The sequence below is a fragment of the Serinus canaria genome, chromosome 10, assembly GCF_022539315.1.
Source record: "Serinus canaria isolate serCan28SL12 chromosome 10, serCan2020, whole genome shotgun sequence".
In the NCBI taxonomy this organism is placed as follows: domain Eukaryota; kingdom Metazoa; phylum Chordata; class Aves; order Passeriformes; family Fringillidae; genus Serinus; species Serinus canaria.
In genome coordinates, this window is record NC_066324.1 from 6,896,623 (window position 1) to 6,924,080 (window position 27,458).

At 42.6% G+C, this 27,458-nt stretch overlaps 1 protein-coding gene across 14 annotated transcripts in view; it reads left to right on the forward strand.

Moving 5' to 3' along the window:
- The window catches only part of AKAP13 (A-kinase anchoring protein 13), a 208,409-nt gene that overhangs the window by 134,541 nt on the left and 46,410 nt on the right, over positions 1 to 27,458 (forward strand). For 7 of the 14 annotated variants that reach the window (XM_050978263.1, XM_050978265.1, XM_050978267.1 and 4 more), the window contains 4 exons: positions 11,324 to 11,405; positions 15,188 to 15,324; positions 21,817 to 22,163; positions 25,193 to 25,246. In XM_050978263.1, coding sequence (XP_050834220.1) covers positions 11,324 to 11,405; positions 15,188 to 15,324; positions 21,817 to 22,163; positions 25,193 to 25,246 — 620 coding nt within the window. Of the gene's footprint in view, positions 1 to 1,552; positions 2,295 to 11,323; positions 11,406 to 15,187; positions 15,325 to 21,816; positions 22,164 to 25,192; positions 25,247 to 27,458 lie in introns of those variants that run through there. The other 7 variants (XM_050978266.1, XM_050978269.1, XM_050978271.1 and 4 more) reach the window with 4 other exon arrangements.

Here is a 27,458-nt window from a genome sequence, read left to right on the forward strand (position 1 = left end):
TCTGCTAAATCTGTAGGGTAGCTGTGCTTTTGTGTAGTCTGCCTGTACAGATTTGGATGGCACATCCAGGAGCTCTCAGTAGTATGTGGTGGTTCTGTAAACTCCTGGGTTTGGGTCTTCTACCGAACAGGCACGGAAGGGAGTCAGTTCCTGTGTTACTCCCAGGCAGGCTGTGGTGCAGTGTGTTCGGGCAGTCAGAAGACTGGGAAGCCCTGGGAAGAGAGAAGCTGGAGAGCTTGCTTGAAGCAGATGGGTTTAGATCTCCTTTGGAAGACTCATGTTGCATTCAGATGCTGAGAACTCGGGTTTTATCCATTCCAGTAGGCTGCAGGGTTTGAGTCACCTTTGCCAGAGTTTGAGCTGGTGGCCACAAATCTCTTTATACAACCAGGGAGCCGGGACCACCCTACAGGACTGGATGAAAAGACCTACAACCCCCTCACTAAGCTCCAGGAGTGGAGCAAATCCCAGCAGCAGGAGGTGGGCCAGTTCTGCCGGCGCTGACGAGGGTGGCTGTTGGAGGTCAGCAGTTAAACCTCGGGTTGATAAATGCTGTTTCCAGTTCTGTGTTTTCTGCTTTGTAGCTGGGGATTAAAAAGTGCTGCATTTTCAGCTCTTCCATCTAGCAAAGCAGCAAGTTAAGTTCTGGTTGCTACAAACTCCCAGTCTCTGAAAACTTCGTTTCCCCTTTTCTTCTCTCTTTTTTTTCCCTTGCGTTTTAAACCGCCCCCATTCCCTTTTGAATCGGTGAATGAGAGAATGTCTAAAGCCAGGGAAGTATGGAAAGATTTCATCCCTGGAGAGGTCAGGGTGGGGTGGAAAGCGGAGGGGGCTGCAAGGGGGCAGTTTGAAAACAGGAAACCATGTGGCAGTGAGCATGCAGGGCCCAGCTGATGTGAATGAGCTATTGAGAGCAGAGAGACTCTTGCTGGCCCCGGCATTAGAAAGACAAAAAACTTTAGGGGTTTGTTTTTTTTTTTTCTCCCCCCAGGAAAAAAAGCTGTGTCTTTCAGGCTAGAATAGATGAGAGAAGATTATATTTTCTGGACAACTAGTTGCTGAGGTCTTTCTTCTGTGTTGCAAACAAACCAAGAAAAAGTAAATGGCTGATTTCCTTTTTTTTTTCTTTCTTTTTTTTTTTTCCATGTGCGCTGATTAAATCATAAGTTTCCGTTCCTGGTTTAGGAAAGCATTAACCTTGAAACTGTCTTTCATTCACCTGGCCTGGGGGAGTGGGAAGAGTCTTTTTACCTCTTGAAAAACACGTCCCTTTGCTCTCAGTCTCGTTTTGGACCGAGCAAGCACACCAAGTGCCTGCAGCCAGAGGTGGAAGAGGCTGGCAAAGAAAAGCTGCTGCTTTTTCTTTTGCTTCCCCCGCTCCCTCCTCTTTTTTTTTTCCTCTCTGTGAATCATGCTCCCACAACTGCAAAGTAAATTTGAAAGCCGGGAGAACACTGGTGCAGGACTAAAAAGGCAAGCAGTGACGTCCCAGCCCAAATCAGGAGGGAGTGGCTTTATTTCATTATTTTCTTTCCTTTTGCCCAGTGCTGTCATTAGAAATTTAAACTTAACTCAAACCCGAGCCGTCTTGCCCGGTGAACAGTGAACTGACTCGGAAGGAGGAAAGTACTTTTTCATTGTTCTTTCAGTGCATGAGGGCGTGAAAAACAAAACGCTTTGGTGACAGTATTTGCATTGGATACGGAGATTGGTTTTTTGGTTTGTTTTTGTTTTCTTCCTGAATTAGACCCAGCGTGGCTGAGCCTACCTTCTGCATTTCCACTTGGAGTGTCAGTATTCCTGCTGCACACATCTGGCTTTTGTTCTCTTTTCGGGCAGGATTTTCATTCTGGTGCTTTTTGGATATCAAAGTTGTCTGGAAAACATTTTTTTATTATTATTACTGTAACAGGAAGGCTGGTACCATTCTTAGCAGTCGCAAAAAAAATAATCCTATATGTATAAAGCTGTCTTCAAATATCTTTTGTTTGCTATAAGTTCCTGCATTGCCTGTATAAGCAAATCCGTTCCAAGAAGACTTTATCAGCCGGGCGCAGCGCTGGGATTTTCATTTTCCTGTTAAGAAGCTCGGGCAGGCTGGTGTGCTGAGACACGGGGACTCCTCTGAGCGCGGATGTGAGAGGTCTGGGACTCTTGGTGAGCCCAGGGTTCATGGTGGGCTCTGCTCCTCTGCTCCCAGCTCTTTGGACAAAATGTATGAACGCCACAAGAGGCGATACAGCCTGTGCGACATTTCCAAGGTGGACAGGACTGTAGATGTTGTGTTGTTAAAGGTATGATGTTTGTATATATTTACTTATGGGTTGCCTTCCCTATCTCCAGGGGATCAGTCTGTTCCTTCCTGTACTCGTGTCCCTTGGGATGATGCAGTGGGGAAGGACGAAGGTGGAAGAGCTCTTGCCCTTCAGCCTGGAGGTGGTTTTGAGTTTTATCAAACCATATCATGTCAAATATTATTATCTCTGCAACTAAATAATCTCTTGTGGCATGCAGTCTTTGGGAGAGCTCCCTGGACGTTTTCCCTTCCCTCTGCCCTTAAACAGTCCCTGGTTTGAAATCCCAGGTGGGCTTTTTGTGTGAGGGGAAAAGGGTTTCCATTTCCAGTCCAGCTTGCTTTTGAGATTGAAAGGCACATGTTCCCCAAAAGATGCATTCTGCCAAAAAAAAGGCATGGTGAATCCTCTTTTGCTTCTGTTTTTTGTTTGTGTTAGAAGGGTTGCTGTCAGTCTTGTTGTTTGGGTGTGATTTTGTCTGAGGATGGGTTGGAGCAAGAATCAGGAGTGGCTCTTGGCTAATTGTCCCAGTGTGTTCCTCCTCTAATCTAAAATTAGCAAGTACTCCACCAAATGGCACAATGGCAGTCTGGGAATGTCCTGTCTCTGTAACAGCTTTGTGGAGCTTCAGCAGTTTCCTGGCAGAGTGGATGGAAATAGGAGAGAAGCCAGAGGGACTGCAAAACACAGCCCAATTCAGAGATCTTAACTGCTGGAAGATCGTTTCCTTTCCCTCTCCCTTTTTCTCTTTTCTCTTCTTAGCTGAAGCAGTGGGATTCTACATGATTATATGGCTTCCTTTTTTATGATTTTGGGTTCATGCTCTTGTTTCTAAGTCAATACAAGAATATATAACAAATTTATTTTCAATTAATTCTTGTTCTACTTTATCTGCCCTAAAAGAGACCTAGCTCTTGTTACCTTGCTTTGTTATGAATGAAAGCGTTTTCCTTTAATTCAATGTACCCAGTGGTTTTGGTGGCACAGATAGCTGTAAGTTGTTTTCTCTACCAGCTCAATTTTTTTGAGTATTTTAGACCTCAGATGTTACTAATGCTAGTTGAGGATTGAATCCCATGATATTTAGTCTATAGGCACAGTGTGAGTCAGAAATAGTGTGTGCACAATTCTTAATAATTCTTGGGAGGAGATCTGGTACCTCTGATGATTTTGGTTGCCAGTGAAAAGCACAATCTTTTCTTTATGAAGAGTATCTGAATGCCTGGGTTGAAATACAATTCACTAGAATTATCCAGCTTCAGTGTTTCTGATGTCATCAGTTCCTTAAATTAGTTTTTGTTCAGCAAAGCTTAGATTTTATAACAAAATGTGGCTCTTATTGGTTCCAAATGGTATTTTCCTAATTGAGTTTTAGAACTGTGGGTTACACTGTCTGTTCCTGCAAATGACTCAGTGTCCATATATGTGTGCGTGTGTGCACGCATTGCTGCTCCCAACATGGGCTGTACAGCCTGCAGATGTTTAAAATAGGAGGGTGCTGGTGACAGCTACAGCTACAATCAACTCTAGCTCAATTTTCAGTCATCCTTCATGTTTCCTCTGGTTTCTATAATATAACTGGTAGATGAAACTGAATTTTGATGACCTAGGGATCTAAGCCAGTGCTTGAGTGCGTCAGTGGCAGATCATCTCTTGACGTTAATGGGAGTTGGATCAGGCCCTTAATGAGGGAGCTGGGGGTGGGGTTTCTGTTGGGTTTGGTTTTCATTAAAACACTGAAATAAAACTGTACCTTATCTAGGCCATTATATTTTTGGGAGTTAAGAGGACAGGGTTTCTTAAATATTGAAAAGCAAGTACATATCCTTAGAAAAAAGCAAACCCAAATCAGATCCATCAAGAGTGTTTGAGCTGATGAAATTTTAACAAGATACCTGCAAAGCACCAAACAGCTTTCAATTTGGCTGCAGGTTGACTCAGACAAACTGTCATTTCTTGAGTAGTAGATGAATGTGTTCTTGGCTTCATTTTAAGGTTGAGAACTCAGTAATCATAGAATTGTTTAGGTTTAAAGGACCTTTAAGGTCATCAAGGCCAGCCATTAACCCAGCACTGCCAAGTCCATCTTTAAACCATGTCCCTCAGTGCCACGTCTTTTAATACCTCCAGGGATGGTGACTCAGTCATGACACAGGAAAGAAAATCAGCTGCTGAAAAAGGACGATGGGAACAAACAGTGAAGAAAGAATTTTGGGTACTAAATGTATATAGATGAGATTATATTTGTGTTGATTGCATCCATTCTTAGACAGACTCGTAAAAGAACTTTTGGTCCCTACCCATAATTTTGTCATCTGAAGGGCCACTGTCTTGAGACTCAAATTTTCCATGTTTACATTGAGCCTGAAACAGTGGCTTGTGAAGTTATGAAAAAAATGAACCTCAGCAATTTTGAGGGTTGATGCACACAACTATTTTTGGCTTTGGCAGTTTCTTCCTTCTCTCCACATAAGAAAAAGCAAGAGGCAGCAGGTTACCAGCAGTGTCCCAGTCCCTGCTGGAGGTAGGACTTCATCCTAGAAAGAAATTCCTTACTGTGAGAGACATGAAGCCCTGGCACAGCTTGTCCAGGGAAGCTGTGGGATGCCCCATCCCTGGAGGGGTTCAAGACCAGGTTGGATGGGGATTTGAGCAACCAGGGAAAGGTGTTGGATTTGCATAATCTTCAAGGTGCCTTCCATCCCAAACCATTCTATGATTCCACGATTCCTTTATTGGCTGCTGCAGCAATGCAAACTCTGTGAACTTGGATCCTGAACTTACTGAATGCAGGGAAGCCTGGATGATGCAGATGCGACATAAGAATCTGCTGTCATTGTTCCTGCTGGGTTTGCATTATAGCAGATGAGGGAGAAGTTGTGGGGTGTGTGGGATGTCTGCTTGTCTGAACATTTTGCTGAGCTCTGAGCAGCTACGTGCAGGGTAAAGCAGTCTGTGCTATGTTATTGCAAGCCCAAAATGGGAAGTCTCAGTGTGCCCATGTGGGCCTTGGCAGCCCTGTCTCATTTTTATGTTGTGCCTGCTACCACAAATAAAACTACACGGACTGGGTACAAAAACCACTCTGGCTGGCACCTTGCAGATCCATGGGAAGTCAGACAGGCGTTCAGTGGGGATGAACAGGCAGTGCTTTGCAAAGTTACAAAGTAAGAACTGGGCTTGCTTTGGGAATGGGAGACTGAGTAATCGCAGCTGGGAATGTTTTCTAACATTTTGCTTGTATCTGCATTTCACCTCTGTATGTGAATGCTGAAGATGTTTAGGGTAGGCATCAGGAGTAAATTTTTTCACAGCTGGGGCAGTGAGGTTTGATTTTTCTGCTTTTCAGATGAATCGATACCCATTCAGCTTCTAGCTGAAGATCAGAACATTTTTCATGGAATTAAAACCAGCATTAACAGTGAATCAAGGTATTTTGAAGTTGAAAAGACAGCACTATTTATTGGCTTTTCTGCTTCCTGGCTGCTCTGGTATCTACTCCAGCACCAGGGAAGATCCTCTGATTGATCCCTGCCTACCTAAGGCAAAGTTTTCTATAGCACTGCTGGCTTGTTACTATGAGAAAGGTCAGTTTGGACCTCCTTGAAAAAATGTCCTGATATGGTGTCACCAGCTCTGTAAAGATAAAAGACTCAGTGTAGCATACTCACAGTACTAGAAGAAAAAAGTCTCCATAGAAATAATTGCAGAAATGCAAGTGTTGTCCCTTTTGGCATACATTTGAGAATGTCATGGGCTCTGCATCCACCTGTTAATATCATCCCACAAAGCTAAGAAAATACACAGGGAGATTACCAAAATAATTTAAATAAAAAATAAATGTTGAACTTGCAAGCAAATTGATATGTCTGCTCTTAATATTGTCTGGCAAGATGATTTCCAAAGCAGTGATTGTTGCTCTTGATGCGAGTTTTGTGTGTACGGAGTCTTTTTGCAGCAACAGATGTTGAAGGAAAACAGTGGAAATTCCTTCCCCAGATGCTCCATCCTTCATGCTCCTTTTCAAACTGTTTTGGAGGATCTTGAAAGGTGGTTCTTGTGAAGGGGGTAAATCAACTGTTTTGTTTCTAGTGCAGGAATTGCGGGCAACTGGATAATTTCATTGTAAATGGAATTGTAAATTCAAAAGTTGTTCAACATAAACATTGAACTCCAGTTATGTGTACGAATTTCTTTAATCCTATATGAAATTTTCAAGAACAGGAAATTCCTAGAAAATAATTACAATATGCATAGAACTTTTAAAAAATCATTGTATAATTTCTGCTTATGAAACACATTAATTTTAATTGAATTTGAAGTATTGCTTTTTTCTACTACTTTTATTCTACAATGGATATTTAAAATGGATATTACTCAGTGTGGTGCACAATTACTTAATGATACACTAAGCAAGCTACAATTACTCTCCTAAATATTTTCCTATGTGCAGTAGTATCTGGTTTTAGCTGCAAGGTAGATCATAGTCTGGAAGCTGGGGAAAATAAAAGGAGAAAAATGGAAACTTGCCCATTTAGGACAAAGTTAAAATATTATGGAGGGAAGATGAATCTCCAGGGATCTGCTAGGAAATGAAAGTTAAAGTCCTCTGGTTCCTTGTGCTCTGGAGATGTTGATTTATATCACAACCAGTGAGGTTGACAAGTGCAAACTTTTGCAATAGCAAGATTTCCTGAAAGGTCAGTGTGTTCTCTTTATTGTGAAATGGAAGGCAAGAAGAGTTAAAATAAAACCAGAGGGAGAGAAAAAGGACTTTTCCATGCTGGAGATGTAGGAGGGGTACATAGGAACCAGGTAATCCCTGGATCCCAAGGTGCTTTTTCCTAGTGAGCCTCCAGCACTGGCTCTGCCCTGGATGTTGTTGGAGTGTCTTTGAGAAGGAGTTCCTGAGCCTGGTTTTATGGGCAGGCACCACACTGCACTGGATTAGATAATTCCTTGTCCAAGACCAAGGGGAGAGGAAGGAAGAGCCTGGGAGTGGAGTCTGTGTCACTCACAGTTCCTGTGGGACAGAGGATGCCTCAGCCCGGGGTGTCTCAGCTTGTCCAGCCCTGTCCTTTTCTTATGCATTAAGTCACATCAAGTTTCAAGTTCAGGGTCTGCAGGAAGAGTCAGGAAATACCTGTGTGTGTGCCCAGAAAGAGCAGTGGAACCATCTGGTGTCCTAAAGGCATCTTTGAACACTTAGCCTGCTGGCGTTTCACAGGCAAACAGAAAATCCTGCAGGATTCAGTTTTTGGTGCCTGGGGATGTGCTTCCATGATTCATTCTGTGTCTGAGCTGCAGATAAACACATTCAGGCTTCTGTATGGAAAAATAGCTGGTTCTCTCCTGGCATTTCTTCAAGAGTTGTGTATTGAAACTCTGTTCCCAGAGGCTGTTTCATATTCCCTCTGCCAGTGGAACAGCACTGCACCCTCTGCTCCTGCTGCAAAGACTTGGGATGCCTGGAATCCATGAGCTATAATCAGTGTGGGCAAGCAAGAAAGTGTGGGGCTTTTATCATCTTCTGTGGCCACCAGCCTGTGGTCCTGTTGTTGGGCTTCTCTCAGCAAAACAAGAAACTGGAGGGGAAAAGAGGAATTTTCTCACATGCCATGCACACGTGTCTGCAAAATCCCAAGGCAACCTCATTTCACATTTCTCCATACTGGTACATTCCCCAGCTCCTGATGTTCAGGTGCTTTTATAAAGACAATTTCCTCTCCAGCTCTCTCTGTCTGTACCTGTAGTCACTACTCCTGAGTAAATACAAGCAGAATTCAGGTGTTGAGGAGGGATCCCAGTACTCAGTGCTGGGCTGTGGGTAGTGGGGTTTGTGTTTTGAGTATCTATGGACCACCCAGTTCCCTGAGAGAATGCAGTAATCCTCCCTCAAAGCCTGCCTGGGCTCATTTTGGCCTAGGGAATACTTGTATACAGTAGTGGTTTCCTTTATTTTTGTTTTCATGGTGATTATTATTTTTCCTGAATTAGGGCTACTGAGATAAATATTTAATTTCTAATGATTTATTTTGTACATAATCAAGTATATCTGAAGCAGCACCTTAAACCTCAGTGTAACTCTCTCATTACTTTTTTTTAATAGAGAAAAGCAGACGTTTTCAATCCTTGGCAAAGCCACAGGGCTGAGGAGAGAGCTGGCTGGGAAATTGGAAAAATGCTCAAATCTATTTTGAAAAAATGCCAATGTCTATAATGCATTTTCAGTGAATGACTCAATTGGTTCTATTAAAGGAAAATATATAATGTTAATTCAGCCTAATATGGCTTATTCAACAGACAGCTTGAACCTCTTCCTATTTTGCTTTCTTACTGCTAATTATTGAATGGGATGTTTAATTATTCATTTCCAGTAGTGGATACCAGTATAAATCAGGAGCAGTTCCTTTGAATTTGATGGTGATTTGTTTAAAATCAAGAAGGGTCAGACTCTTCTTAAGGAAGAAGGAGGGAGGTGCAAGTCAGTCAGGAGACAGAATTTGATTTTGTATCTGAAACTGGTCATTCCTTCATTTGTGTGGACTTGAGCACATTTGCATTTGTCCTACTATGTGTGTTCAGCCTCAACCTCTAGATTTGCCTTTAATAAAATATAGGAAAGTATGGTGCAAATTTATTCTGCTTTGTCTGGAGAGAAAAGAATAATAGCATGGTATTTATTTACTTTACAGTCATAAAGTGGTATTTATTGACTTTGCAGCTCTTTTAAAACTAAAAAAAATAAATTCTGTGGTAAAGTTTAGATGCTAAGGCTAGATCCACAAAGCCTTCTGAGAACAGGGAGTGTCTTCTGTTGAAAGAATCAGAACATGACCCACTGTCCATGCAACAGTTAAAATGCAACATCCTTGTGTTACTTTGGAAAGCAAAAAACCCATTGTTTTGAAGTTTTGCTTACAAATCCTTTTTCAGATTGAAGACTGCTTCTCTTTTCCTCACTGCCTCTCATTTAATGTGGATGTATTGAATGTAAAAGGGAGAAAATGGATACACACGTGTGTGTGGAGCAGAGGTGCAGGGAACACTGAGATCTTAGGTGTGTGTACATAAATGGGTATGATAGGGTCTTGAGTGAATATCTGTGTAATGGAGTCAAGGAGTAAGAGCTACAAAGTGTACATTATCCTTAAGGAAAATAGCCCTCAAAATTCCATGGAGGTGGTAGGGACATCCAGGTGGGACATGCACTGAGGTCACCCCAAGACCTGACTCCGGTAGAGCTCAACATCTCCTTCACCTCTCCTGGGAAACTCCTGCCCATTTTTCGCCTCTCAGAACTTCTCTGTTCTTCCCTGTCTCTGTCAGCAAGAGCTGCTGACTGGAGAAGGTCATGGCATCCTCTCCACTGCAGGATTTTAAGGGCAGGTTGGATTAGGACCTCTCAGATGGTAATTGAGCCTGACTTGGCGCAGCAGGCAGGGACTAGCTGACCTGTCAAAGGCCCTCCCAACCCCATTTTGTCATCGCACAAGTATGGAGGAGGACAAAGCCTGAGGAAGAAAAATGTGCTGTAGCAAGTAGCTGCCAGGTCTGGGGGAGTGCAGGGTTGCCTGTGTGGTGTGGAGAGCAGGAGGTGCTGGCAGGAGCCCCTCGGGTGACGGGCAGGGGACGCAGCCAGAGCGGGGAGGAGCCAGCCAAGGACTGCAGTAACACATTCCATGATCTCAGTGAGAGAGGAAACAAGGACGTGGGTCATTAGTCAAAGCAGCACGTCAGGTCAAGGGTAGGAGAGGCTTGGCTTTAATTTATTTAAAAAAATATATAATAAGAAGGCAAAACCAGTGCATTTCATAACATAGGAGGAAGGAGAACATTGAGGGGATGGGAATACAGCAAGGGGCTGCAAAAATAGAGCAGGATCATGGAGGAGATTTGAACATAGGTCAGAGGCTAAAAGTAAATAGTAAAACTTTGCTATTTGAAAGGTAGGGAAGGAAATGAGATAAAAGGAAAGCCAGAGAAAGGGTAGGAGAAATACTTGGCAAATAAAATCAGGCTGTCATCCATTTCAGTAGCTTTCTTTTAGCTGTAACTTAACATGTGAGATCGTGTGTGTTGAGACAGGTCAGGAAGGGAAGTAACTTCTGGGTTTTGTGGTGTGGGACAGGTGAGATTTGCATGCACTTGACAGTACATAAAGGCATTTGGCTCACAGAAATGGCAAAGAGACTAAAGGGGCTTCCAGAGTCTGCCAGCTGCAGGCAAAAGTGATGGGAAGTGAATGTTGGATGAGCCAAGGACTGTGGATAGTCCAGCAGACTTCTGAGTCAAAATGTTGGACAACACAACCCGAGTGAGGAAGATGAAAGCACAGGCAGAGGGAGGAGGAGGCTGAGAACAGATCAGTCATCCTTGCTAAAAGACTGGGAGTCATGGAAAGGGTGAAGGACGGGGTGAGGTGATAAGGGCTGATGTTGAAATAAAGCATGTGATGTGTCAGTGTTAAAATGGGCGTTTCTATCATCATCATTTCAGTTAATGCAGGCCCAAAGTGCTTCTGGTTCTCACCATGACTTGGGCACATCCCAAGGCCTCTATTCCACATCACCAGAGCACTTTGCTATCTCTGAGCTAATAATCTGTACAGCAGTATGGGTGGTAAGGAATTTCTATAGGTAGTGAACCGAGGCATAAAGCAGAAGAGTATTTTCCTGCAGTCCCGCTACAAGTAGAGGTGGGACTTGAAGCCAAGGTTATCCAGTTCTCTACTAGTAGCTTAAACACTGACTCATCTTCCCTCTGATCTCCTTCCTTCAGCAGGAGCCACCTTCAAGTCAAACTTTCCATGGAGAAATAAAGGGCTTTGCTTTGGCATATTCTAATGGTTTGTTTAGTGATGCAGAAAAGAACAAAATCGTATGTTACTTTTGACATTTTTATTATTGGGAAAAAATTAAGCCATAACTCTGAATCTGCTGGCTGATGCAGAGAGATATTGGAGAAGAGACTAAGAGGGGTGCTGGTGAGAGTGGCCTTTCTCTGATGTGCTGTGATGTGTTTTCCAGATAAACCGTGGGAGCTGGTGTCCGCTGGAGCCATGTCCGGACCCCTCCCTGCTGGAGCGCAAGCGCACGCGGGAGTCTCCAGGTGAGCCAGAGCAGCAGCCCTCCTCCTCACCTTTTCTATCCTCCTTTCCTCCCTGTCCTCCTCACCTTTTCTATCCCTCCTTTTCTCCCTTTCCTCCTCACCTTTTCTATCCCTCCTTTTCTCCCTTTCCTCCTCACCTTTTCTATCCCTCCTTTTGTCCCTGTTTTTTACATCCTGGCCTGGATGGGGAAAACACATAAATTAAAGAAACTGTGTAATGATTGTGCTGTGAGTCATTGTTAGCACATGGCTGCAGCACTTGACTAGCAGGGAGCTGTGTAGTGTGTCACCATCTCAAATAACTCTGCATTTCAAGTGCTTCAGTATTTTGATTTCCCCCTCTTTTTTTTTCCCTAAATAAACCTAAAAGGTGTTGTGAGGAGCGCACAGACATGGTTTCTAGCTAAAAGGATAATTTCATAAAGAAAAAAGCCAGAAATTTGAACACCTAAATCCACAGTTAAACCCAATTGAGTGGCTTGAGATTTTTACTTTTTTTTCCTGTGCCTCTGAAAGTTGCCATGATTCCAGGCTCAGGAAGCAGGAAGGCTGTTCAGAGCCGTGGTTCCCACACCCTGGCCACCAGCTGTGCCAAGCCCCCATCCCATCCCAGCCCTGCGTGCTGGCTGGTGCTTTCTGGCTCTTCCACTGGGACAGAAAATCTAGTCTGGGCAAGCTTCAAAGAAGGGTTGGTGTCCAAGATAAGAAAAAAAAGCATTTCCTTTCACTGGATTATGAGTGTTCAAAACAAATAGAGTAATTTATCAGGGCCCTGAATAGGGACTTTGCTTAGGCTGCTCATGGAAAGGAGGCTTCTTGCCCTGCTGTCCTTCTGAGCAGTGGTCTCACCCAAATCTCCTTCAATTTCTCTGAGACTTGAAAGAAAATGACTGAGTGTCAGTGTGAAATTTAAATTCAGTCTGTCAGACTGTAGGCTAAGAAGTGATAGTGTGGGTTAGTGACTTGAGGGATTTATCCTATATAGAAGTTGTAGCTCACTCAAAGTTAAATAAGTGCTTTTTTGTTAAAAACAAACAAACAAAAATACTGCCTGTCATGGTTTGAGAAGAAGTTGTTAATGACTCTTTTTAGAAGAGTCATTTACAGCAATAGCTGTTTCAAGAGTGTTTTTAAAAGAGAACCTGTGGTAATGCTGTGTCTCTTCTTTACCAAGTCTATCTGTGAATCCTTTGCCTCTTGGTACTGTATTTTTATGCTTCAGGCAACAGTTACTGCAAACCATTTGTCTGCTATGCTACATGGACTCATTTGACTTGCCAAATATATAATCATGTATTCCTATGGATCACTATCAGTTGCACACCTATTAATTATCTAATGCAATATTACACTATAGAAACATAATATAAACTATGTAATTAGGTAGCTGTATATACAAATTGATATTAATAATTATAGTAATACATGCCTGTAATACATGCATGAAGAGAGAGTTTTTTAAGTAAATGTGCTCTCCAGATGGACTGAAGCAGCAGAAGGATCTCAGGTTATGCAGGTTCTGGCCTTTCTAGAAATAATATTGTTACTGCACAGGCATCCTCCTGCTGCTCTGTGGTGCTGGGCAGCATAGAGAGGGCAAGAAAAATCTGGCAACACTTAACAGCAATAAAACCACAAGCTGCCAGTGTGGCTAACTTAAAAATACAGTACTTGATAAGGAATTAGGCCTTTTTCATCTCCTGAAATCACTTGCAAGGACAGAGACCTCAAATCTTAGAAGGTAACTCCAGGAACTGGAGCTTCTAATTTTCTGTCAATGCTTTTGGAATTAGGTGTGCAGAGGAGTGTAGCAGACACATAGTTATCAGCATGGAATTGAAGGGCTCAGCCCTGACTTGGAAGACCCAAGTGTTTGGAAAATGTACAGAAGATATTGCTTGGAAATGTTCTTCCTACAGCTTTTTTCTCTGTACTTTTTTTGCCTTTATATTATGCACAGAAGCGTTGCCAGGGGTGTGAGACACAGAGCCTGGCTTTGTGCAGTGTCTGTGCAATTCAAAACAAACCCAGCAAACTGTGAAAAAGGGAGGGAGAAAATGGAGAAAATGTGCACACCTCCAACCAAAAGTAAAGGGAAGAGAGGACTTGGGAATGAGTTTCTCAGCACAAATGAGCTGAGCTGTGTGGAGGGGTCCCCATCACATTGCTCCTCATCCTTCTTCCTCTCTGCTTCCTCTCCTCTGCCCCTGGCAGGCTCCTCCTGAGGAGCTTTGCTGCCTCTCACGCTTTATCCTCAGGGTGAGGTATCCATCCACATCTGAGCTGTCCCCCCTGATTTTCCAGTGGAACGTGGCTGGAGCCCCTTTGTTTTTCAGTCTGGGCTGTGGACATGCTGTGCTGGCTGCCAGCTGGATGAACAGCACCTGGCCCACGTCCCCACAGCCGCTCCGTCTCTTCTTTCCCTTCATTCCCCCCCTTCTTCTCTCCCCTCCCTTCTCCCCCTCGGTGATGGAAAAGCAGTTCAGATTTTCCAGGTTTACTGAAAGGGGAACAGGAGCAGCTGCAGCATGCAATAAGTGCTTTTCCAAATCTCTACAGTGTGGAAATTCCTCTATGGGGTAATGGGGTTTCTGACTGGCTTCAACTCCCCCTGCCCTAAATGGGGTCAGACCCACCACTATCAAAGTAATTCTATTTTCCCCAGAAATGAAGTCACTGCCATCAGTTGGGATGTGGCCAGGGTGTTCCATAGCTGCTGTCAGGCACATATTAAGGATGGGGAAGGCAAAGAGGTGACCTTAAGCTACCAAACCTGTCATCTTTTCAGTGATGTTTAAGCTTGATGTCACCAAGGATGGAGTTAGTGAGGTATAATTTAAGACTGAACTAATATTTTATTGCCCTGGCTCCTCTCCAGACAGCTGAGCACATTTTGGATCTGTTTAGTTAGAGGAGGTGCTAAATAGCACCTTAAAAAAAAAACAAAATGGAGCAAACTAATAATTAGAAAATACTTTGAGCTGGGAAATTTGAGTGTTCAGTTTTTGCCAAAATTGTCATTTATGCTTTTGCCTGAAGGATGAACAAATAAAATATATACATGCATTTCTTAGGCACATACTTGTCTGTTAAAGGTTTTGGAAAGAGGGCTTTTGCAGGGGCTGCAGTCTAGTTCTGTACTTCTGATTAACCCAGTGCAGACAGCTGGAAACATTTGAGAAAAAAGAGATGCAACATGCTTATATTTCAATGTCAGGAGTTATGAAAGCTGAGAGGTTTCTAAAAAAAATCACTTAATTTTTGAATCTTGAAAAGGTAAAGCGTGTAATGGAATTCACACTAGTGCTTTTTTCAGTAAGGAGTGTAGAAGAAATTAAATAATTGTCCAAATACGCACTAAAAGCACCTTGACATTTAGAAGGAATTGATTCTTTGAGAAAGAAAGCAAATATTGACAAGTTATATTTTTATATTTATTGAATATGAATCTAATTTTGCATTTGTTGAAATCAATAGGAAACATCCCACATGCACTGTTATGGGATACCTCATAATGCAGTATATTTACCAGCACCTCAAGCTACAAGTGTTTACAGCTGTTTCATGCAGAATTTTAGTTTGCACCATGTGCTTCAATGATGCACTTAAAAAGGAGTTTTAAACTTTGGAATAAATCATTTGAGAATTCACAGGCAGTGTGTAAAGCTTTATTTGTAAAGCTGTGTGTTTTAAATCCTGGAATTCACTGGGAGAAGAAGAGTCTGATGTGTGGATGCTGCAGAAAGCCTTAGGCTGTGACTCTTTGTGCTTTGCTCCTGCAGAATGTGAGAACTTCTTGGAGGATGGGCTGAGCAGTGTCTGTGCCTCGTCACAGGGTGCTCTTAAAAGAGAGTCTGGGAGTGAGTCTGACCTCTTCCCCTTGCCTGGTGATGGGATGGAAGACCTTGTCTTTGGGAAGGTAAGAAACCCTGGTTGGGATATGGTTAAAAAAGCCCCTGATAAACCCATACAGCACACACAGATCATCTTGGTTTCTCTGGTGAGTTGGAAACCTGGAAGTGATTATCCTGGAACCAAATAGATGGGAAGGATCTGGTCTCCTCCTTGGATGCAGCGACATGAGGGATGTATTTACTTGCAGCAGAATTCCAAAAGCTGTGCAGCCCCCAGTGGTTAAAAAAATGGAAGTAATTTTGTCTGTCCAAAAGTAAATCAGGCACCAGAGAAAGAGTTGAAAAGGTGGATTTTCTTGCAAGGTCATTAGGGATTGCACAGACGAGATGAAATCCATCTTTAACTCGTGTAACAAAGAGCTTTTCTCCAGTAAACCATGACCTCTGTGCTGATACCTTCAGATTTATATGCTGTAATTCTCAGAGGAACCAGTGTTTTTCTGTAAATTCAGTGTCATAGGAAGGAAACACTTATTCTAAATACTTCAGGCCAATTCCAGGGAATAGTTTTGTTTCCTAGGCGACATACCTCTAATGCCTGTTTACGTGCAAGTAGAATGAAAGTGTTTTCAAGTTTGCTTAAAATCAACAACAAATGTCATTGCTAACCTTAGTCATCCCTGTACCCTTTCTGATGCTGAGGAGGAGTGGGAGAGATGTGAGAGGCAGAGCTGGCCTCCTGAGCAGAGGATGTGCCTCCCTTTGGCATCAGTCTTTTGCATCTACGTCAGAGCAGCCTGAATTTGTTCAGGGGGTCGTTAGGCTTCTGCTCTTGAAGAATTGTCTTGCTGGTAATTTGTACTCTTCTTGGCATAAGCAGATGATGAAAAAGCAACAAGAAAGAATAAAGTGATGTGACCCTTCTTTAGAGCAGCCATCACTGTGGTCTCCATGAAATCCCACTCTTTGGTTCAGCTGCAGCTCACAGGTTTGAGCAGGCACAGCTCCTGCTCTGAAAAACATAACTCTCAGAGTAGCTTTCACTCTGGCTTTCTGAGAAATGTATTGATTGAAACAGTTCTGTTTGCTGAAATCAAATCAGATGCTGGTGAATATTTTCCAGCAGAATGGGAAACACCACAGCCCAGGCTCAGTGACCTCATGTGCTATAAATGAGCAGTAAAGTCATCCTTCATGCACGTGGTAGGGCACAGAGCTCACCAGCCTCGCCCTTTCCCACCCTGCAGTCAGAAGGATCTGGGGCCCTGGGCTGTCAGGGGACGAGGCTGTTTGGCAGAGCAGTTCCCTTGTGTAGAGTGTCACAGACTGTGACAGGCAGCTGCCATTTGAGCCTGATTTAATGCTTGTATGGGAAAGTGTGGGAGAAGAGTGCAGTGGGAACACAGCAAATATTTTATTATAAAGAATTTTAGCTTTTCACCTTTGTTATGTGGAAAGATTCCTTCTTCAAATAGGATGAAGGAATCCTTGCATCAAATAGGAGAAAGAAAGGTTAAAATGTAACCAGAGTAGGTAGTGCAGTGTAGCAGGGATGCCATAGGGAAGGGAGAAGGTGGTGGGGAAAACAGATCTTCAGTTGCCAGTGGAGAGAGGGCAGAGGCAGGAATTCTTTTCTTTGTAGAAATGGAATTCCTTGATTTGGTAGCCTTTGCGTTCTTCTCATTATACAGTGGGTTGCAGACTTTGTCTTCAAATGGCTTCAAAAGGTTCCTGAGTTGAGCTTAGGAGGTTATTCAAAGCTAATGTCGACCTCAGTTGCTTTGTCTTCGTTTTCCTGACCAATTTGGTTCCTTGTCTCCTTTCTCAGGATTTATCTGAGTATTTTTTCTACAGTTAAAGTTATTTCAAAAGGACCAGAAGAACTAATTTAGTATTGTGAGCTTGTTCCTTAATTAAATCTTTTTTGGTTTTACAGTACTGAATACAGGTGGTAGAAATGCAAATTATAGATATTTTTAATGACCACCAAAATAAATGGTGGCTATAATCTCTTGTCTAAAAATATTGTGTGAGATGCTTGTCGTGGCTGTAGTTGATTATTTATAAACCTATTAAATAGTTTCTGTGTCAAATTGGGAAGAGACAGAATATGAACAAAAAGAGGATCTCAAACCTTTCAGTATCATGGTGATTATTGTTATTACTAGTTCTGTTCTTGTTTCCCCTTTCTGTGGAGCAAGAGTTGAATTTTTGTCTACTAGAGTTGTTTTTTGTGGGGTTCTTTGTTTTTTTTTTTTTTTATTTAATGTAGAAATAACTCCTTCTTTGCTAACTGCTTAATACATTAAAATAAATGTAGGGGGAACAAGTTGCTGTCTGTGCAAGGTCTTTGGGCTGCTTCCACTTGAAATGCATAGACTGAAAGCCCTGGTTCTGTCCCAGGACCATGAAGAATTGGTGTCTGTGGGGTCACAAAATCTGCAGGTGCCTTACCCTGTCCCTGGTGTTTGGTGTGTGCTCCTCTCCCATCTCCTTCCCTTCTCCTGTGCTTGTTGCACTTCTTTTTCTCTCTAGGACATGTGTGAGCTGTAGAACATGAGCTGTCAGTTCAGGGAGCTGTAACACTAAAACCTGCCCTTTTTTCAGAATATACAGGCTATCACTGAGATTCAGAAGTTGCTTCCAAGTCTATGGCTTCAGCAAAATGTTTGTTTTTCGGTTTGGGGTTTTTTTTTTTTTTTTTGCGTCAGCACTTCATTCCCATGTCCTCGTCATCCTGCTTTTCCCTCTCTGTCCCAGACAGCCATCTGGGCAGGCTTTGCAGCATCCTCCTTCTGGAATGATTAATGCTGCACAAGGTCATTTCTCACAATCATCTGGCAACATCCTGGGGTGGAGCCCATGTGCTGTGCTCATCTTAACTTTCAACCAGCCACCAAAGTCCAGCCTTACTGGGAAGCTTTTTAATGTGGCTCTTGGGAAATGATTCAGATGAAGGGAGTCAGGAACCCACAGATCGTTGTCAAAGGAAAGGATTGCAACTCAGAGTCTTGAATATTGTTTAATTTCTGCCTTTGTTTTGGTTTGCTCAGAGAAAATACTCAAATACATAAATGTTTTGCATTTATTTTTGCAGAGTTGTTGTATCTCTTAAAAAAACAAAAGCAAACAAAAAAAAAAAAAAATCCAACAGCTGTGCAAAAAAAGAAACAAACCCAAAGGAATAAAACTTGTGACGGAAAGGTTTTCGCATCCACTCCAAATCATAAAAGTTATGATAAATAATTTGTAGAAGGCCACTGTTGAGGTTAATTTTAGGGAAATTAATTTTAGAACCATAGGCATATCCAAATTAAAAAATTACTCTGCTCAATTATATATCAAGCCAGCTAAAGGTTTTGACTCCTTTAGTGGAATGGTATTCCAAATAAACTTCAAGATTACAAGGTGTAATTTTTTTCATATTATTTTTTAAAATACCCTAACACCTTTAATGTCTTTGCAGGTCAGGGGACAGAGAAGGTTTGTGTCTCAGCACTTTGCATGTTGTCATCATGGAAATGATTGAAAGAACATTTGAATTCCCCTTATCAAGACCTCCTACAGTGGAGGGATTTAGTAGAAGTTATCTTATACCCCCACCATCCCAATGATTTCTGTTATTCATGGAGAAGTACATGTGTCCTTTCTCAGAATACTCTCTCTTACACCTTATCTTATTTTTTTCTTAGAAGCTTTTCAGCAAATACTGAGGGCAAAGGAAATGCCTATTAGCAAACATCTGTAAAGGCTTTTTTTGCCCACAGTTAAGTCCTAAATTCATTGAGGTGCAATCCAGCACACCTCACTTGAAGAAAATTAGTATTTCTGTAACGTTTCTTTTTTTCTGTAAGAAAAGAACGCATTCTGTTCTGCAAACATGGTATTTTCTTTCTCAAATAGGATTAAAGAGCAATGCATATTTTCTGGCCAGATAGCCAATTTTTTGCAGTGGTGACTACAATATAGATGTTTTAGATGTGTCAGCCACACTTGGCTTTTTCAGACAGAGTCGTCTTTCATATTAAGAGTTTTCTTTGTTTAAAAAAAAAAAAATCCTTGAAATGATGGCAGAATATTTTTAGAAGAATATGCATGGGCCACGAGTTCAAGGGAATTGTTCATTGTGTTCTGTTGTCAGTCGAATGCTCAAGGTAAAAGTTAAAATGGATCAAATGTATTTCCCCTTTTTCAGACATCTCCTTGAGCTGAATTTTGTGATAAAAGCCCTAAATCTTCTTTGTTAGGGAAGTGGGTTTTGTTGTGTATTTCAAACTGCAGCAGTATTCTCATCTGGGAAATAAAAATTCCTCTTTTTACTCCAATCCCTCTCTATTTAATTTGGTGTTCTGCACTATTGTTTCTAGATTTGCATCCACATTGAAAGTTTCTGACCTGTCCCATGCTTCACACAGCTGATGGAGTGAAGTCAGTCCTCTCCTCTCCTGCTCTGCTGCCCCAGTCCCAGAATCACAGAAGGGACCTTAAAGCTCATCTCGTTCCAACCCCCTGCCACGGGCAGGGGCACCTTCCACTAAACCAGGTTGCCCCAGAGCCCCATCCAGTCTGATCTAATGCCTGACAGTATTTTTCTGTCTTAAAAAAGTGGCAGACTGTTTGCTCCACTGTAGGAGTGTTATCCACCTAATGACTACTTGATTTGTCTGTACTTAAGCAATTCAGTAAGCTCTCATCATGACTCACACAAATATCAGATTATCTTGAATACTGCTGAACATCATCAGAAATTTCTCAGGGCTTCCATTTCAGCTCTCTTTTCTTTAAACCTCAGCTTCCTGTTCAAATGTATCAAATGTTCGCTAGTTTAGAGAACACAGTTTTCTGAAATTCACTGTTAGTATTTGACATACCTTAAGGTGAAGTGAATGTTTTTGGAGGGATGTATTTATAGTGTGGTTTTTAATGCTTTGTGTTTAAAAGGTTCTTGTATTTTGGTGTTGTACTATGGATGCTGTCTTTTTCTTTTTCTTTTTTTTTTCCCCCCTCTGTTTCCTTTTGATGGATGTGAGAGGGGAAGCAGTGTGACAGCATTTAGTTAAACCATCTCAGGAACATTATTGTGTACCTGTTAAACTGAACTAAGAATAAAAATAGCTAAGCTTGAAACAGGGCTTCTCTCTGAATAGTGAAATATTCGATTAGAAGATATTTTGAATATCTCAGTTTCGTTTTGTTGAGTCAAATAAAAAGCTTATAGCTTATAGTGTATGCCCCTCAAATAAAGCACAGAATAACAAAAGTCTCTGGTCTGTTTAATACCATTCCTGCTCATCCTTCCCTCTATGTGGTCTGATGCCCATCTTTCCCTTCCAAGATCAGGATTTTGTATCTAATTGTCTTCTGCCAAATGCCTGCTGACAGCCTGCAGCCCCTGGAGCACTCAGCTCCTGCCCAGCCCCCTGAACCCACTGTGTGAGGACAATTAACCACCAGGGTTTTGCTGACTGCTCTGTGGTGTATAGCCTGACAGAGCACTCTGCCTGTTATTATTTTAAATGATACAGGGCTCTGCAGCAGGATAAATTGAAACTTCCCATGTCAGTCCCTCAGGGCAAACACTATTTCAGACTGGAGGTGATGTCAGAGGTGCTTGTGTTTTTTATGATGGTGGCCACAGGGAACGAGATATCTTCTGGGGCTGTATGGTCAGCATGTGGCCTTTGGCCAGAGAGAGCCAGTTTGGCTTCTACATACTGCTTTTGGAGCAAACTAAACCCAAAAATTACAGTATAACTCAAAATCTCTAATTTGGCGGCTGTTCCTGTAGAACAATATTTTTCAATGACAGTTGGATTTGAAAAATGCTGCAAACCCTGGTATTAACTCTCTGCTTAATGGAAAGTAGTTAAGTAGTTGGGGATGAGAATTAAGCTTTTTTTTTTTTTTTTTTGTCTGTTTTCTGCTGCTGAGTAATTCTCCTTTTTGTGTTGCATGGTGCAGTGGAGCAGTGTGTTGCCCTTGAGCTCTACAAGCCCATCCCAGTCCCACAGGAGAGGCTGGAGTTTGTCATCAGGAGTTGTGATAACCCCTTTCCCCATTACTTGCTCTCAGTAAACCTTTGGCAGTTTTATGGCACCTTGATTGATAACAGGTTTAGCCAGAAATGGTGAGAGGAACAGGATTTGCTGTGCAGAATGAAATATAGAACTGGGGAGAGGAAGGCAGGCAGAGGATCTGAGCTGGGTTATGGCAGCCAGGGACTTATGGGGTGGAAGAGATCACCCTGCAGAACATTTTAACCTCTTTTGAAACCAGAGCAAAAAGTCTCAGTTCTATGATGGTTAATTTGCCATCAACTGAAAAATCTCTCAGCTCATGTGAAATACAAAATGTTTGCATTTATTTAAAATGTTAAATGTATTCACTCCATTGGACGTGTTCAGGGCAGGCTGGATGGGCCTTTGAACAACCTGATCTAGTGAACCATGTCCCTGCCCACAGCAAGGGTGTTGGACTAGCTGATCTTTAGAGGTCCCTTCCAACCCAAACCAGTCCATGATTCTACTTTACCTTCCTTTTAATTTTTCTTACCCCAGCAGCCTGAAGAGGAGCAGTCTGCGTGCGATGTCACCAGCTCCAGCTCCTCTGCAGACGACACCATGTCCCTGGAGAGGAACTCATCCCTGGGCAGCGACACATCCCTCCCCTTCCCACCCGTGGGGAGCTTCACCCAGCCCAAGGACAGGCACAGCCTGGATGGCAGCTGCACCAACATGGTGTCCTCAGAAGGAGGAGAGAAGGAAGAGGAGCTGGACAGCATCACGGACGTGCCCACGCCTTCATCCGTCCTGCGCAACTCCATGCGGCCGCTGTCCCCTTTCCGCAGGCACAGCTGGGGGCCGGGCAAGAATGCCACCAACGAGGCAGAAATCAATCAGAGGAGGTGAGTGAAGAGCTGCTTTGATTCACTCTGCACCCACTCATGCGTATTTATCTGAGCTTTAAAGCTAACATGATAAAACTGAAGAGTTGATCACGTCACTTTTGATTATTTCTTTTTCGTTTTGAAGAGGTTAAGACAATCTCCTAATGTATGTTTGTTTGGTTTTTCCGAAATTAACTTTCAGGATTAAAGTACTTAATACCTACAGTATGCTTGAGCTTTCCAGAGTAAATGGAATTACCTCGGGACAGGTCTTCCATTAGAGCTGTCACCACCTCTTTCTGTACAAAGGAATTATTGGAGTGTTAAATCTCACTGACCACAGAATAAACATGATCATCATTGCTCTGATTGTATTAAGGGATAACACAGGCACCAGGGTTTAAAAAAATTTTGTGGAAGCTCTTCATTATGGTGAGATGGGTCTTCCCTGTTTCACAGAATTGGTTCCCTCTCAGTCCCTCATGCACAGTAAGTTCCACCTAACTCATCACTGTTGTCCCTGGTGTTGTTCAGGAAGATTTAAAGGAGTTTTCCCATCTGTTCTTTCAGAAGGCACAAGGGGTAGAGGTGTACGAGCCACATGAGTGTGTCCATGCTGGTGCCAAGTGACTGTGGGAAGAAAAGTTGCTCAGTCCCCCATTTCAGTGGGGAAGGAGATGAAATAAAGGAAGATGCACACCAGAATATTCCCTACAATGCCCTGCACTGTTCAACATTTGGGCTGTGGGGTGCTTGGGGCCAAACCCTGTGTATTCTGAGCCCAGTAGAGGTTTGGCCAGTGTTTTTAATGTACTTTAATGCTCTCAGAGCAGAAATGGCCAGTTGCTTTAGCAGGCTCAGGGTGCCAAATCCTCCCTACAGCTCCCAGGGCAGTGCCTCCCCAGGTGTGCAGGGTAGTGCCACTCTCTGGCTGCCTGTTGTGTCCTCACGGCAAATGTTCTGCTGTTAACAGAAACACAGACATTGCATATGGGGCTGGATGGCATTAAATTAAAACTCACCACGGGTTCCTGAAAATTCTGACCCCTTTGGATAATCCCGGGAGAGGCAGCAGCTTCCCATCAGGAATGTATGCATCCTTTACATACAGCATCTGTGGGTATCACTAAAGGAATATCACCTTCAGGTTTTAAAGTCAATGTTGAAAACCATTCAGGGTTTTCTAAGTAACATACAGATTTTTGTTGTTGTTTAACACTGTCACCTTTTCTGGGCTTCATTCCTGGTCTCTAGGTAGTATTTAAATAAATTAAGAAATCCCCATCAATTTTTAAAAGCAACAAAAGAGTCAGCATACCTGCATGTTTATGACAGAATGATTCCATAAGCTCATAAACTCATTTGGAGAGATTGATTTTTAAGTGTTGGGCATGATGCATAAGGGTTTCTGAGGGTAATAAACTGCATAGCTGGCAGTCACTGCTAACACTGAACAGATGGGGTTAAATTCTCCTGCATCCCACTTTGGAAGCTGTTTCTGATATGAGAAAATACATTCATTGTAAGTGTAAGAAAATCTGAGTTAAAGGAACAGTAATTCTTCTCATATGTTCTCACATTCAGCTGCAGCTACATAAGGATAGCTGTCATGTAGGGTAATTAAAAAAGAAAAGCTGGGTGGGTCTGTGGTGTTGATTAGATTCATGTTTGTTTTTATACTTCTCTTAGAAAGGAATTTGGATTATTTGCTGTGTTGTTTTGTTCTTTTCTTTGTTCTTTTCATATGTGGCTGTTGTGATGTTGAGACTCTTGTTGCTTAGTGAGAAACAACAAATACTGAGGAAGTGAAGAGCTAACAAGTGACTTTCACTCAAATCAGTTAAATTTGGAGTGTTTGCTTATTCATTTATTTCACATGCAGTAGGTGCTTTTCCAGTAGAAGAGGAAATGTCCTTATTGCAACTTGACTTCTGCAAACCTTTGAAGTGGAGTAACCCTGAGCACAAGCCTTGGCTGGGGTTTGTCCTGCTGATGGGCTGGTGGTGCTGCTCCCACCACCCTTTGTGCTCCCTCCCCTCCTCTGGGCACCCATGGCACTGCTCTGCTCTGTGAGCAGCTTGGCCTCGCTAAATGAGGAGGAGAATAACCAAATAAAGTATAGTTGCCACCAAAGCCAGCCCAAGGATCAAAACTGGGCTGTGCAGCCAGGAGGAGGAATGGGATGACAGAGTGCACTATCAGCTGAGTTCTGAGAGGTGCTTCCTGCCCCAGCAACCACTTGCAGCCACTGTCCACAGCAAAAATAGTCCAGACCTTGATGACAAAGATAGCTAAGTCAAGCTTAGAGGACCCAAAAAAGCCTACAGAAAAAAAAAACTTTTTGTAAAATCTGGTCTTTTCCCACTGTTATGTGTTTTCTGTTTGTAAAAGGGATGAGTGTAGAAGTTTGTTCACAGAAAAGATCAGGAAAAAACAAAGAAAATGTGAAAAGATGCTCAGTTCCCCTTTGCTTCCCATCTCTCCTCGAATGCACTTCACAGATAATCCTTGTGTCTGCATTTTGCTATTAAAAATACAAAGAAAACCAGCAAGGCTGCACAAAAGGATGTTCATCCTTCAGTTAATTCCTGACATTCATAGCAGATTTGAAATGCCTGTCTTTCAACAAAGCTGCAGTGTGTGTTAAACATCCAGGCTGGGCAAAGAAACACCCTCATGTTTCACTGATGGATTAAGCGCTGCAGAACTGGAGCTGCTGTTAATCACTATTGCTAACAGCTTCTGTCAAAGTGTTTGGCCTTATCTAAACTTTAAACTGACCTGGCTTTGGCAGCAACAAAGTTGTAACATGGTCAATACCTGTGCAGTCTTCTTTCTGTACAAAATAAAACCAACCAAACCCCAGACTTATTTGTAGAAGAGAGGAGAAACACAGAGACTCATTACTTCCTTTCATATTCCGTTTTGTGTTTTCCCTGTATGTCCATTCCCTCTGTCTGTGTGTTGGGGATATTAATCCTTTAGCTGCCATTTGTTAATTTTTTTTTCATTCAAGCTGCTGACCATTCTCCATGATTCATTTTCAGTTCAATGCGAATTCTGGGGGATGGTATAAAGAAGCCTCCCATTCATAGGAGAAGGTACAAAGCCAACTAATGTGACTAACTGTTTTGTGTTTGAATGTCTACTAACTCCATCCTCTCATGTTAGTAAACCTGTAGTACCTCTGGAAGTGTTGGCATTGGAGCTGTGCATCCCACCTGGCTGCTTTCTCTCTCCAGTCTGACCCATGGGCCCCACAGAGCCCATACTTGAGCTGTTTTCTCCAGGACATTATGTTAATAATGAAGAGAAATCTCAGATATGATTTTGTTGGCCTTTGCCATGTGTAAGATTTGGAGTTGGTTAAGACAGTGGTTTACTTGGGAGCATGTGTGTGATTTGGATTTAAAGCACATCAGAGACTCCTGGCAAGACTTGCAGGAGGGGCAGCTGGGAGAAGGGATGGGTCAGACACAATCTCAGAGAGTTGGAGAACACTCTGCAGATCTGCAGCTGGTTGAATTAAATGGCTTTAATTTTGCTCTTTTGATGGTTTTTATAACCGTCTTCCTAAAAAATAGAAAATAAGGTGTGTTTTTCTCTTCGCTTCCATGTGTTTTTCCTCTCTATGACAAACTTTCAGTTTCTCATCCATCCCACAGATATGCAGTTCCACTCACGTTACCTTTGCATTGACTATTAGTATATAAAAGAGGATAATTTTTGACACAGCAGATGTTGGCTGTCCACACATAGACATTTTAGGCTAAAGAAAAAAGAGACGTTGAACTTCTGTCCTTCAGTGGTTCAAGCTTGTCTCACCTCCCATTGCCTGCTACCTCTCCTTCTGTGCCAGGTTAACTTGGGATTTCACTTCACCTGAAATATGGATGGGGTGTTGTGTGTGTAAACAAACTACCACATTCCCACACGTGGAAAGAATGTTACCATGATGTTATGAGCAAAAAATCACTGCACCTCACCATGCATCAGCATCAATGAACCCCAGCAGCGCTGTACAGTTCAAAAAAACATTCTTAAAAAAGAATTTTTTTTTAAAAAAAGGCACAAGGAAGAACATGCTTTTCTACTTCTAGGAAGCCACTTCATTTGCACCACTGCAGGAAGCAGTGCAATGCTTGTCTTCTCAGTTCATGCAAATGATCCTATTTTTATCAGTATTCTCTTAAGGCTCCTCTGTAGGAGCTGTTTTCATATTTAGAGTCAAAATATCCTGAAACACTGAGCTTACATGTAGAATAAAGAAAATGTCTAGAATACCTGGTCATATCTGAAATATGTGATAATCCTTTCATAAGCACTTTCTCACTTTCTCTGTTCTCTAAACCATTTTGGAATCATCCTGTCTAACCCCACTTGCGGAGCAGGAGCCTGAAACTGATTCCAGCTGTTCATGCTCTCCCACAAGGCTGGTGTAGATAAAAGCTCCTCCTCCTCCCCAAGGTGTCTTCTGTGAAGGAGTTTTGCATGCTCTGCATTGATCTTTTTAGGATTTTAGGGTGTTGCCAACAGGCTGTGGGTGGCTCCCCTACAGGACTGTGGTTCTGCAGGAGTGCTTTCCACAGCCTCTGCCAACAAACAGATCCCCTTCCTTCCTTCCTTCTCTGAGATCTCAACACTTCCAGGCTTCCTCCTACATATGTAGGGTGCCTCTTCTTCCCTCCCTCTACTTTTCATCTTCCCTCCCCTGCAGTTTTAGCCTTTGGGATCATCTCCACAACATGGCAGTGGTCAGGAGTAGAGGCATCTTTTAAAGTCTAGTGTAAACATTACATGATTAATGAGGAGAATGTTCTTTCCTTCGATTGAAAAGGGACCACACAAAAATGAGTGGCTTTGAAAAGCAAGGTGACATAAGGATATCTCATAGGGTCAAGCTCAGTGCTCTTGTGGCCACAAGCAGATGGCCTGGGGTATCATGTGTGACACTTTCCTTGGGATGCTTTCTTTGCTGCCCCTGAGCAGGTCTGAGTGACCCACTGAGAGGCTGAACCCAGGCCTGGGATTGCAGGTTGTGTGTGATGGAGATGGATTTCCTGTGGCCTGGACTTGGTTCCTCTATGACTTCACACAAGTATTTTAGTCCCTGCCATCCCCTACCAATACTTAAACATCTGCCATTGTGGTTGAAGTGGGTGAGGATGATGAAGCACTTGGAAATACTGGCATGTTATGGGAAGGAATGTTTTCATGAAGAATGTTTATAGTACTGTTCTGAGAGCTCCAGGTGAAGCACACCTTGTGGGTGCAAAGCTTTGGGTGTGTCCTCACCCAGTTAACATCCTTTAT